The sequence below is a fragment of the Anticarsia gemmatalis genome, chromosome 6 (assembly GCF_050436995.1).
Source record: "Anticarsia gemmatalis isolate Benzon Research Colony breed Stoneville strain chromosome 6, ilAntGemm2 primary, whole genome shotgun sequence".
In the NCBI taxonomy this organism is placed as follows: Eukaryota; Metazoa; Arthropoda; class Insecta; order Lepidoptera; family Erebidae; genus Anticarsia; species Anticarsia gemmatalis.
The window spans coordinates 7860852-7874297 of record NC_134750.1 but is presented as its reverse complement, the minus strand read 5'-3'; the positions used below and the strand labels follow the sequence as shown (position 1 = coordinate 7874297).

The 13446-nt window shown below is 35.3% G+C and overlaps 1 protein-coding gene across 1 annotated transcript in view; it reads right to left on the bottom strand.

Moving 5' to 3' along the window:
* LOC142973654 (acetylcholinesterase-like) overlaps positions 1-13446 on the bottom strand; it is a 45906-nt gene that overhangs the window by 8942 nt on the left and 23518 nt on the right. Inside the window, exons 2-4 of the mRNA XM_076115598.1 lie at positions 9908-11222; positions 4604-4746; positions 2357-2509 (exon numbers count right to left, since the gene is read on the bottom strand). Coding sequence (XP_075971713.1) covers positions 2357-2509; positions 4604-4746; positions 9908-11093 — 1482 coding nt within the window. The 5' untranslated portion in view covers positions 11094-11222. The remainder of the gene's footprint in view (positions 1-2356; positions 2510-4603; positions 4747-9907; positions 11223-13446) is intronic.

Sequence of the window (13446 nt, the reverse complement as noted above, 5' to 3'; positions counted from 1 at the left end):
GTTGGTGTAAACCTTGGGTAAACAAAGTGATAGTGAAGTGCCTGACGCCTCTTACAATATTAGGCTTCATACTCGTTTACCCGCTACGAAGGCCTGGACAAAAATCTAAGCGTTCGTTTTAAAAACATCGCAATCGATATTTTATAGATAGCACAGTACGTTAAAAATATAAAAATCACCATTTATATAACAGTGTAGTCGTCCAGGTTGTTTTGGTAGCTCGTGGCTTGACCTATAAACCGTCTTTGACGTCGCAACTGTCCGTCAAATCGTTATTTCAACGACAAATCGCGGACGCCGACGCCGGCTAACTTCCTGATTTATAGTCTACCATTTATCTCGATTTTTTATATCTAGATCATTGTCGACGCCTTGTGAATTCAAAAACGCTTGCGTGCGGTGGGGCGTGTTCTCATTATTTAATATTTTCAATCAGTGTCTTTTGTGTGCTTCTACAATAACGACGAATTTTCCTTTGGACGTATATATTTCGAAAGTAAATCTGTGATATGTATTAGCATGTTTAGTTTATACTAATATTTGAAGAATATTTTACTAGATCCCTAATGTTTTGCTGAATAATGACAATAAAGTACCCAAGCCTCTCTCTCGCAAATACAATATTAATGGATTTAGATGTAGGCCTCGTCTTAGACGTAATACTACAGATAGTCCATTTGATTTGGAAATTATTATTTGTGTTTACTATTACTTGTATTTGTACAGTTCACAAGCACAACGCTAGCGATCTTAACAACGATTCTTTTTAATAATTGACTTTCTTTTGCGAGTACTTTTAGATAACAATCAGTATATATAAGCTATACAGCTTTGAAATATTACTTCAAAAATAATCTTATCTATTAATCTTCTATCTTCATTATACGAGTACGTGTCTAGCTTGTTAACTTTCATTGGATAAAACCCAGTAAAAGTAATATTACTGCTACGTCCTTCATTTTCATGAAAATCAATACGCTATTATAACTTATAATAAGCTTATCATCACAAAAAAAGCTTAAGTAAAGTATCAAAAAAATTACCGGATCGTACAAAGAATATATTTTATATAAAGAAACGTGAGAATCGTTTATTGTTGGCCACAATGGGGGCCATCTTGAGTGGTTATTCTACAGAATTGAATGACAAAGGGAGTAAAACTACACGAGGGTGAAGAGAGATGCGCGGACAATAGACCGCGATGCAATTGAATAACGCACTTGACGTGTCCATGAAATATGTATTGGATCTCTTCTTAATGCTCCGTGAGAAAATATATAAGTTTTCCTCTTAAGCTTCTTAGTATTTAACGGTATGATACCTTTTTCTTAACGTTTACGGTGACTGATTATACACAAAGCGCGTTGATAAAGAATTGGCTTGCCGAGCGGCAGTATGTGCGGTAATAATTTCATAAGATTCCATTTTCGATGCCCGTGGCGGAAAAAGTGCCATTGGATTTTTATGATTGCTGTTGTAATGCTCTCAATGGTAGCCTATACACAAATTATAAGCTATTTCTTAGGCTGGCATGGCACCCGCATTATTTATGACAAAAATGTATTTCGATTTATTAAACTTTCGAGTATAAAAACCGTCAACTTATAAAAAGATAGTACTTGTCTTAAATATAAAACTAAAGACAACACCACGCTTATTAGATTCCGTTTTGATTGGAGTCCGATAATTGTAGCAAATTGACGAAACCAATTACTAACATGTAATATGCCTGTCCGCCTATAGTTATGTCTTATTAAATAACAGTTAAAATTACACCACCACTGTGTATCGTAGCATTAAGAGAGCTTAGACAAGCAATTTTTATAATAATACTTTTAATAGACTCTCAATATTTGAATTTATTTTCAAGTGAATTTTAGCACGCGCGCGAACGTGCGCTTCTGTTTTTCAATCTAGTAGTGTTAAAGGCTTAAAGCAAAAAGCAAAATGTTGCTGGCAGGCTCTCTATAAGGGCCCTCGTATCTGGTTCGTTAGCCAAATTAACGTGTTAGCCTCAGACCGGTTTGCAGTTTGAAGTACGTCTTCGTCACAGGAATGCCTTTGAATGTCTGCTAACCTGACGTCAGGTGCCCAACACTCCACTTTGATGCTTAGATGTTCGAGCCATCGTTTAATATTCGCGTTAATAATATTAGTGTACCTAATACCCGTACATTGTTCCGTTTAATGGGTCACATACAGAATGAAGTGGGAGAACCATGATCAGAAATTGTATTAAACGAAACTGGCACCCGGTCGAATTACATTTACATAGTTCTAAATAAATATTTGATAATGTTTTCATATTCCGATTAGTTAGTTTTGAATCTAATAAAATTAAGTGTGAGTTACTTACATGAGTGAAATAGTAGTAATAAACATCGACTCCCGAATCAGCCAGCACCTCAGCGAAGTAGTTGGTGGGGCACACGAAGAAGTAGTCGCCTACCACGTCAGCAATCATTTTCTGATTCAGATAACCATCGGTAATTTCCTCCCAGTCGGTATACTGCAAACGTAACAAAAGTATTAGAAAATTAAAACAACTTAATTGGTACCGACCTGGATATTTTTGTATGATTAACCTAGTAATTCGTGATGTTTTAGTAAAACACCTATCGTACTCGTAATTTTCCACGTTCATTTTTATAGCTCAAATAAGAAAATATACGGCTCCAATAAGAATTAATTGCTTTCATTACGTAAATGCTTCCGCTAGGGAGACTATTTTTCTTGGCGAATGATTCACGACGACATCGCTTCGCTGACGTCGATATTTGCTTGATAGGTAAATTACGAAACAAGTGCAGCAATGAGAAAAGCAGCATTTTTGCATTATTGGAGGTAATTTGAGATGGACATCCTTTTTAGTAGTCTCGGGATGTGATGAAATCACACACGCTGTGAACCATTACTAGCGATGGGTTTGTTGTTGTTATGTAATAAAGTGTGTAATAAAATATGTACCTAGCAAAGAATATAATTTATTAGTCCACTACTCTACATATTTTATAAGGACGACCTTAAATACTAATAGCCATGTGAATTATAGATGTAGGAGTACTTTACAATTGTAGTGTATTTCGTGTTTGTCTTGTAAATGAATAGTAATTATTCGTCGTACCCTAATTATGTACGATATCAAAGGTCTTGACCCTCATCATGACAAGGGAACTTTATGTATTTTAAAACAGGAAAGTAACTATTTTATGAGCTGACAGAAGTTAGGTGAACCTACATGACAGTAGCTCTAAAAGCAAACTACTTTTAACTATTACATTATTTGATAAGAATACCGAAACAGTATACGTAAACTGTCACACTTGACTACGTAAAACGTACGGTTGAATAAATATCAAATAAGCAAAGTAACAGTAGTAGAGTGACTTTGTGATGTCGCGATGTAAAATATATGCCATCAAAAACATTCTGTAAAAAACCTCAAGTCTCGCCGTAAAAAGTTGTGAGATCTATATAATACCAAGTCGATTAATCTATTTAGTCTCTACTTAAAGGACCTTCTGTCTTAAGTTATTACGTATGTTATTATCATGCCAGTTTAAAAAAAAATACCTCTAAAACAAATAGACCGACCTGGCCATCGCATGATTTGATTATTAGTATGTATCACACTACACAGCACGACGAGAAGTTAATGCTCCTGAAATGTTAATGGCGAATTTGTGTTTTCTTGCGATGACCAAGTCGATCTATTTGTTATAAAGGTATTTTTTTTAAAAATTGGCATGATAATAACATACGTAATAACTTAAGACAGAAGGTCCTTTAAGTAGAGACTAAATAGATTAATCGACTTGGTATTATATAGATCTCACAACTTTTTACGGCGAGACTTGAGGTTTTTTACAGAATGTTTTTGATGGCATCTCACTTCTTTTTGTAGAGCGAACATAAGTCCAATTTGTATGGAAAGACGTTTCTTTTTTCATAATTCAACATATTTTTCTATGAGAATGTTGTACAGTTTCATGGGCTAAACACCCTTACCCACCCTATACCCCCTCCCGTTATGCCTCATATAGTAGGTACCTATTTACACCTATTTATTTTTATTTTATTTTCTACAGTAATAATATTCATTAACTGCAAATGTAACCTTGTAATCTTATACATTTATATGGGATTACAAAGTTATTGTTGCAGTTGGTGTATTTAGAAAACTGGACCGAAATTAGAAAATATTAAATTTTTCCCATGATTAAGACACTAAACCCTATTTGTATTCTAAATTTTAAGCTTCTAAGTCTGCTAGAAGTACCTTAGACTTTTGATGATCGGTGAGTCAGTGAGTCAGTGAATCAGTGAGTGACAAAATTCAAAATTTTAACAAGTTGTCATTCTTAAACTACTGGTTCGAATTGACTGAAATTTTAAATATACCGTGTTTATACAATGACTGATTAGTTGCTGAAAATCCAGGCTTCTTGTTTTATCCACATCGAAATTATGGGGGGGTCAAAAATAGCCCGAATTGCTTCGAGAAAAGGATGTTACGGCCGTGCCGCTTTTTTTTTGCTCGACTTGCGGGGGCACTTCCGTGCCCCCAGATTTTAAAATGTAATCATATTTACGCAATACTCACTTGAAACACAATAGCTTCTTTTTTGATTTTAGAGAAATCTTTGAATATTGTATCAACAATCTCTAGAAATTTTTCCCTCTGCAAAAAGCTTGGTCCGTCCTTTTCAAAGTAGTCAAGGAAATCGTAGAGCAAGAAATACGTTCCTGAAATGAATACATAATTTATTATGTTAATGTTGTATACAAAATTAATGCAAATGCTCAAGATGGGATATTGTACAATAAATGAAAAGTGCTGAAGTGGTAAGTAAAAACTAAACTTTAAAATCTTTAATTGTTAAAATAAAAGTTTAACTGAATCTTTTAACGAATTTAACACTTTAGTGCACTCCAAGTTACTGTTATATAAAGCAATTATTCACATAAAAATCAATTTATGTTACGGTTTGTTGTGTTATATCTACAAGTACAAAATGCCGTTCCTGAATGTTTCCCTTTAAATATTATTTGTATAAAACTCAGCCTCTTACATTAAATGAAGCATACTTCATAATTATAATAACAGGGCGCTCTTTTCTTTTTCTGTGAAATATTGCATATTGTATGAGAATTTCTCTCCTTTGTGAAGGTGCTATTTACTTAATTGTGCAATTCGTAGAAAAATGTTTAACGTAGAACATGTAAGTACACACAACTCGTATGCATACAACGTTTAACTTCAAAAGAATTTGGTCCAAATGAAATCTTGATGAGTTCCAACAGGGTCGATTAAATACTAATTGTTACCGACACGTTTGTGTTATGCTGTTGAAAAAGCCACCTAACAGAAATACCTACGGTAAATTATTGAAATACCTACATGAGGTACAAATTTGCGTGCGGTAACACATCATTTATGCATTGCGGTACATAATTGTCAAAAGCCCGTTGACGCAGTTCGGTTTTCTGTAATGAAATCATTTTTGGTTTTTCCCAAAAGTGACCTTTCATGATGATTACTTCGTACTAAATAATTACAGTTTCAGACGTGATTTTAAACTAACGAGAACGCGACATGCTTTCAGCTAAAATTTCTGTTCGAAAACATGAAATAAAGGCCTGTAAAATTACTTTAGACGATAATTACAAGGTAACAGTAGCCTTGGCTTCTTTACAATCTACTATAGTATTAAATCCGAATAAAAGTCGATAAGTAGGGCACGGTTGAAATGTGTGAACATAGACAATGTCACCTGGAACTAATAAATAAGATGAAATAAGCTTGTCACCCCGGCGTGGAAACTAACGAACTATCCGATGCGAGCAGCCAACAAACCGGAACAAGACTTGTTATTCTGTAGCGAGAAATACGCCAAATTCGCGCGAAATAATACAAGCATGTGGAGGATTATACAATTATTTTCTACACGTGTTGAAATGTGCTTTCTTTTTTTTTCATATTGAAGTTGGTGCTTATATTTCTGCTCTGCAAAGCAAATGGTGACTCGCCAAAAGCCCGACAAATATTTGAATCAAAGAGCTTCTACCGTGTTCATACAGGATGCGCGATTTTTTATGATTTTTTTAGACAGTATTCACGTTTAGGTTTCGTTCTACCTATATATTTTACGGAAAATTTTCAGCCTCAAAGACGACGGCAGTATAGTGTAGTAAGTGAATGTGCCAATTTTTACTTTTTATGCACACAAGCTTTTATACCTGTTACTTACGTATTTACCTACTCTCTATCAGAAGAAGCACTACTACGAATAAGGTATATTTGGGGTAGCTTTAAACAAGTTTCGTGCCCATATTTCACCTTCAACTTCTGGTTTTATAATTAAGACAAGCCTCCTTTATCCAATTAAACATCCCATTAACCGCTTTACAAAAAAAAAATCTAAATATTATTTTTAATCTAAACAAAAGCTATATAGGTTTACAATTTTAACGAAAACCTTCGATGTCCAGTAACAAAGTACTCGTATCTACACAAGAAATTATGTTTCAACGAATGTTGATATATCAGAAAAGAATACAATAAAACCCCCGATAAAATAATTTGCACAAAGTAAGAGTACAATAAAATGAATATAACTTTTATAACAAATCGTTTCCACTTATTTGACAAGGTACTTAGTAATTTATTTGTGATTAAGGAGAAGAAAGGCTCTACAGACAGTTTAATGGTTTTTCAAATTAATCCTGTCTTAAGGTTTTGGACAAAAAATTTCCTCAGGACCAATTTCACTTTTATTATTTTGTTTAATATTATTGGGATTAAAAAAAGGAAGCAATCGCTATGAACCTGAGACATCAGCAAAAATATAATTAATTTAATCTTTTACTAAAGCAATAAGCTTAGTTACAAAAACGGAAAAGTACATAAACCTGCGAATCTATTAATTCTATATCATATAGATTCTTAATTAAACGTCAAACATAATTAATAGCTAATCCGATATTTCTGCGAAACGGCGAATATCATAAGTAACAGATTTTCGCTGAATAAATAAGCACACGTAGCTCCCAATACACGCCATTTTATGTAAATCTATCTCCTGTAAATACTGTCACAGAATGTAAATACCTTCTTCAGATTCCGCCAAAATGAACGACTGTTATTCTATTACATTTCCGAGAAAATTGGACGTCTCAGTTTATTGTACACATCAAAAGATTTTTCCCAAGAAAAAAAACGGATTAGGTAAACCTATTGGCAAGCATAATATGTCTTGTTAAAACAAATTATGTACTTGTCAACGAAGAAAGTAGAAATAAAGGCACATAGATTCATTAAATACTAATGATGTTAAGGCTAGGGTTTGTAACATTATTATGTGTTGAAAACTAACTTCATAAGGGCAAATAGCGGTATGATTTAGGGATAAAATAGGTAATAATCACGTATAACGCCGGCGGGCTTTTATTCGTACAGCGCGCGACATTGGAACTTCGCAATCCATGTTTGTTGGGTCAAGGTCAAGTTGAAGTGGGCACCGGGGATGGAATGTTTCTAGAAAAATATGTTTTATCGCGCAATTCTCACATCATATATGAAAATTTGCAAACATTCTCGCAAATTTTGAGAAACAATCTCAAGATTACACGCTCGTTTTCATATAAGTTAGCACGCGAGCGAAATAACGCAAATACTGTTACGATGCTATACGAGAGTTTGGCTTTTGTGTAAGACTCTGAAGCTGAGGTAAACATTTTTAACAATCTTAATATGTTCTTGCCGTAACGTAGTGCTCGTATTTCCCCTGGGCATTTACTAGAGGTACGTTAAAACACCGAAACTTTTGGCTATTCACAAGTCATTTCAAACAGTATAAAGGTGCTATAAAGTGGAAAATAGGTAATGAAAAACTAATAAACTTTTTTCCATCTCAGGAATCAAATCTTTCTTTGAGTATTTTGAATCGGAAAAATATTTTGTCTTAATAAATCTTGTAAGTTAGGATTGTCAAACTGGAAAATCTTTTTATTTCTTATCTTTGAAATTACATTATTAACTCCAAATAAGCTTCATGGAATAATGATACAAAATAAACTTAGAAAATAAGCGGTAATAACAAAAGAAACATACATTTTACTTCGGACTGCAAAGACTTTGCCATGTCTTTGCTATAAGAAATAAAAGAGTTCTTTTTTTAATAATATAAGTACAACCTTTCATGTGGCTCGAGCTCCACGAGTAGTACTAGGAAATCCTTTCAAGACTCAAACGTGTCCGTTGCAATCTCCGCCCCAAGTACTTGAGACGAACAAACTGCGTTAGGCCAACCGTACATTTTCCGATCCGGGCTTATTTGCCCGGAAGCGGACATTCCGTTCCTTTTATTTTATTAAATTATTTCAAGAAAGAATTTGGGAAGGGTTGAAAAGCAGACAAGGTATAACATGGTTTTTAACTATACAGGTATTTTCTGATAATAAAAGGTCTTTTACATACGACACATATTTTTGTTACATTTTATAGAGAACATCGTTACTTAGCCTGAAGAACATTTACTATTTATTTACGTAAATCCAATAGCGTGATATTTATTTACTCTACCAACCATCAGCGTATCTGCAAAAGCCAGTTGCTTTTCCAGTTTTCATTTGCAGAAATGTTACTAAAAATTTAATTATTTTTAAGAGCATCCGGTCTGCAGTTCCGGCCAGAAAAAATCAAGTGTGTACGTCGTCACTTGGGAAACAAACTGCGTATTGCATAACGTTCCTAGTACTTCTCTCCGCTTATTCCAGAACTTGATAAATATGATTTTATGTTCTGTACAAGTTCCATGTTGTGATTTATGAGAACATGCATACATTATGTTAAGCTTGTTTCACGTTGTCGCTGTTTGTTTTCATACTCATCTACGATGATATTTATTTGATGGCTTGTTTATTATTGTTATGGTTTAGGAAAAACTTATTTTGTTTATTAAAGTAAGAATCCACGAATCAAATCACATCAAAATATACACGTCTAGATCATAAACTCAAAAAATCTACACATTTTAAAAACTACTATTAATAAAAGTTTTGCTATTAATTATTATGATACAATTTAGTGCTCCCAATATTACTTTAACTGCGTAGAAAAGAATGGAATTTAAAGTGAAACGCTCGCGCGCTCGTATAAAAAGAAATCATTTTTATCTTTAAAAGCGGAGATTTGTTTGGCAACTTTAATAAACAAAGCTCATATAGCCAGGTACCAATAAAATATTTCATTTTATACAAGTTGTCCTTTGCTGAACCTGGAGTTGCTCCTCGAAAGGCGGGGTGCGTAGCAACAGCTTGGGGGTGAGGCGCGGGGGCCGCGGGCGGGGGGAGGCGCCCAGCTACGTGGGCGAGTCTGTAGTACCTGGTAGTACGGCTAGAAATCTACAGCGTGTTGTTGTTGTGTCTACATAGATTTGCGCAGGCGCGTCACCCCGCTACATCGCCGATACGTGTACGCCGTACGGATCCTAGACACAAACGACCTCGAATTCTACACCAAATATTGATAAGCCGCTCTTAAGCTTTTATTCGTTAGCTTTTTAAACTGTCTCGTACAAATGTCTACTATTTCTACTCGTGCTTTTTATTGTAGCGTGCGTAACTTTTTCCGCTACATCACGAAACCGCACCACGTGTGTCAAAATATTGACAGCGCTTATGTTTGTTATGTCTGACATGCGATGTAACACGATTGTAATGTTTTTATTTACATTGCGGCATGAATATCCGTTTGAAGAAAATTGTGATGCAGTAAATGATTTATATGCATATTTATAGGCCTTATGGTAAACCATTATGAGTATACTATCAGCAGTACTGTTATAAATAAAAAGAAGCGCGTATACCGCGGCAGGTAATTACGAAGTTGACAACAAAAACTTACCTTCGTCTTGATTACTTCCCAGAAGTACCTCAGTATTATGGAAATTGCCTTCTTTCATCATTGTCTCTGGATCTTTCGGCAAAAACACACCGTCCACTGTTGGCGCCGAGGGAAATCCTAATATTCCAGTATATGAATTCCATTGTTGAACCGATATTGTCTTAGCGTCTACGCCTCGCATACAATCCATAACTAGGCTGGGATCGGCCGCTAGGAGGCTACTATTGCAATTACAGTCGTCTACTAAAACTTTTCCAATATCTTGAGCCCGCTCTCCCGTCATCCAACTCCACGGGGCGTTAAACGTTCCAGATTGCAGTATGCCTCTTTTAAACAATCCTTTCATCTCTGGCGATAACATGTGCAAACTAACGCTTCCACCGCCGGCGGATTCACCAAATAGAGTTATTAATTCTGGATCACCACCAAAGGCACGAGCGTTATCTTTAATCCACCGAATAGCTAACTGTTGATCCCAGAGTCCCATATTTCCCGGAGCCTCTTCACTGCCCGGGGAGAAATATTTATTCAAATATAAAAATCCAAATGCACCAACTCTATATTGCATAGACGCGACTATTACATCACTGGAAGAAGCCATTATATCCGCTTTATATATGTCGAGTGTTGCCGTACCACTCATATAGCCTCCACCGTAAATCCACACGAGTATTGGCACTTTCGGTCTCTCGGTAAGAGGCTTATCTTGATGATGACGCACCCGCAAGTGTTGCGGCACCCAAATGTTCAGATACAGACAATCCTCTGAAATGTTTGTGTTCGGATTCCACATTTCCTCTCCCTCAAAACCTGGGAAATATTCGTACCTTTCCTGATAACAGCTATTTGGCATCGCTGTGGCCTCAAGTACTCCATGCCACGGGTCAATTGGGACTGGTTTACGAAATCTTAAAGGTCCTAAAGGAGCTTTTGCAAAGGGAATGCCGGTGAAGATGTGCACTTCACGGCCCATAACCGTTTTAGCGTAACCTTTAACAAGACCGCTTTTGGTTTCGACGATAAGTGGGTCATTATGGAAATTCTTAGGTACAGGACTGGTAGTGGGTGTCGTTTGCGTCGTAGACGTGGTGGTGTCGTGATGATTCGCCCATGACCGCGCGCACGCGTTCGACACAAACAGGCACAGTAACAGCTTGGTAAACACGATCTTCATGTTGCTAATCATATTGAACTTTATATTTAGTCGATCTCTAACGAGAAGTATCTGAGTATAATCTGAAGTAGTCCGCCAGCTTGATAAGGTACTTATTAAAACACATTTCTAGTGTTACTCGATATGCTGTTGCGGTCGTACCTGAAACAGAAAATAATATTAAATTTAATCGGTTAAAAGTCTATTCACCTTTATGCAGATGACTTTGGAAATTGTGAAGATTAGAATTTCTAATTTGGGGATTAATATTTACTAGTTTAAATCATGATATTAAAATTTGACCTTGTCGGTGATAGTTTATTATGTGTTGTAGCCATATTTTTGTTTTGCGGTCTACAAAAGCAGTAAAACGGCGCTTCGTTTTCAGTAGAATAAAATATTTGTGAGTTGTAAATATTTCATGCGGCACTGAAACGTGTTGCTTTACAAACTAGTAAAACCTTTAGCAACAATGTGTATATTGGGTCTGAAGTCGCGAAATAGTTTACAGTTTAAAAATGCAAAGAAAACTGTGGCATAGCAACGGTTTGATGTTCGAAAGTAAATTTTTGTTTAATAACTTATTACGTAAGTTTCTATGTTTATTTTATGGTTAATTTTATTGTTATTCGAAAGAAAGGCATTAATAATATGATGGTGTGTTTATTACTGTAGCATGAATAGTGACTACACGCGATGTCGCCTGCACCCCGTTAATACTGTGACAATCAAACCTATAACGAGCGGAAATCAGATTGTTGTCTCGTCATATAAATGTTCAACATTTTGTGTAATCAGTGGACATTTACCAGAGTAATGATTTTCTTTAATAACACCCTTATATTTCTGTAACATGTACCTCTATTTAACTACTTTATATCGTTTCGCATGCTAATTGGCTCATAGACTAACAATGTATCCTCGTTATAGTGTTAATATGATAAACGGCAGCGTAACATACGATTTCTGTGAGGATGTTTTCCTATATTAATTCTACAGAATTACTCCTACCCTGATAATGTATTGCTTTCATAGAGTTACGATAGCGTGGAGATTAATTAATTACTAAGACAATACGGCTGGTTTTGAGTTACAACTTTGGTATTAAATAGTTGCTTTATACAGAACACGTATTGTAGAAATTACTTCATCGATTCCCTTCCTTGCAAAACTCTTCTGTAAAACGATATCAGTGCATGTTTTTATTCCCTAGCTTTACGGAGAAGCGTAATTGGAAATCGGATCAATCGACTTTTCTTTGGTATTTTTTCTCGTGACTACAAGCTCGCTCCCCTCTATCTCAACTAAGGAATGTACTTTAAAGAAACAGCTTCATATTGCTTTAGCTGCGGTAAAACGTCGGTACTCGTATTTTATACAGATAAATAAACCTCACGTTCTAGGAAAATAAATATCCTTATTTTTCTTTTAAAACGGACCCACACTAAGATTGTCTTAATTGAGACACTTAATCTTAGTCCAATTATTTTATACGTCTGTGTCGTACTTAGAATTGTAATTAATACTTTAGAGGGGAGCAAAATCTTTATTTGATAAAGAAAATTTTAACAGCTGCCAAATCCGAAGTGTTTATAATATTGGTTCGCTTCAAGATTGCACGAATTGTTCCGTTTATCCGGACATTTGTATGCTCGTAAGCACGTACGTCCTTCGATTTATTCAACGGTATTGAATAAAAGAAACTGATTGAAGGGTGCTCTTAGTGCCCGCAACATAAAATTGGATAAAGCGGGAGCCGTGAAACTTTTTGTTACGACGATAGAGTCATTTATTGTAATGCCCGTAAAGGGGTGTTATTCGGAACTCGTCCGTCAAAAAAATTATACAATTAAATCTAAATAATACACAACACTAATAGTTCTACTACAAGCTACATCGAAAACTGCTAAATACTTTTAACAAAATATAAAACTATCCTTTTAACGGACATGTCCATTAAAATTGAAATAAAGGAAATATCAATATCACACACATTTCGTCACCCACGCTACAAATATGATACGTATTTGTTTTACAAAAAAGCTTTCTAACAGAAGATGGATAGGATTCGTTGCGTGTCGTACTTGAATCCATTACGTGGTTTTTAACGAAAAGAGTTATACTCCGACGTCGAAATGGTAAATCAATCACAATCAAAGCCTGGAACATGAGTGGATTGTAAAGGTAATGACGCTATCCATGAGATTGGCTGGTATATGGCCGGCTCATCATATGTTTTGAATACAAATGAAATAAAAAACTGTTTGAGTCTAAGGGTTGATAACTGATAACTGAATCAATTACTTTATTGCTCGTAGACACGCCTCCTTAGGTGATAATATCTTCTCGAAACGCAAACACTGCAACTTAGAAGATACTTTTTGAA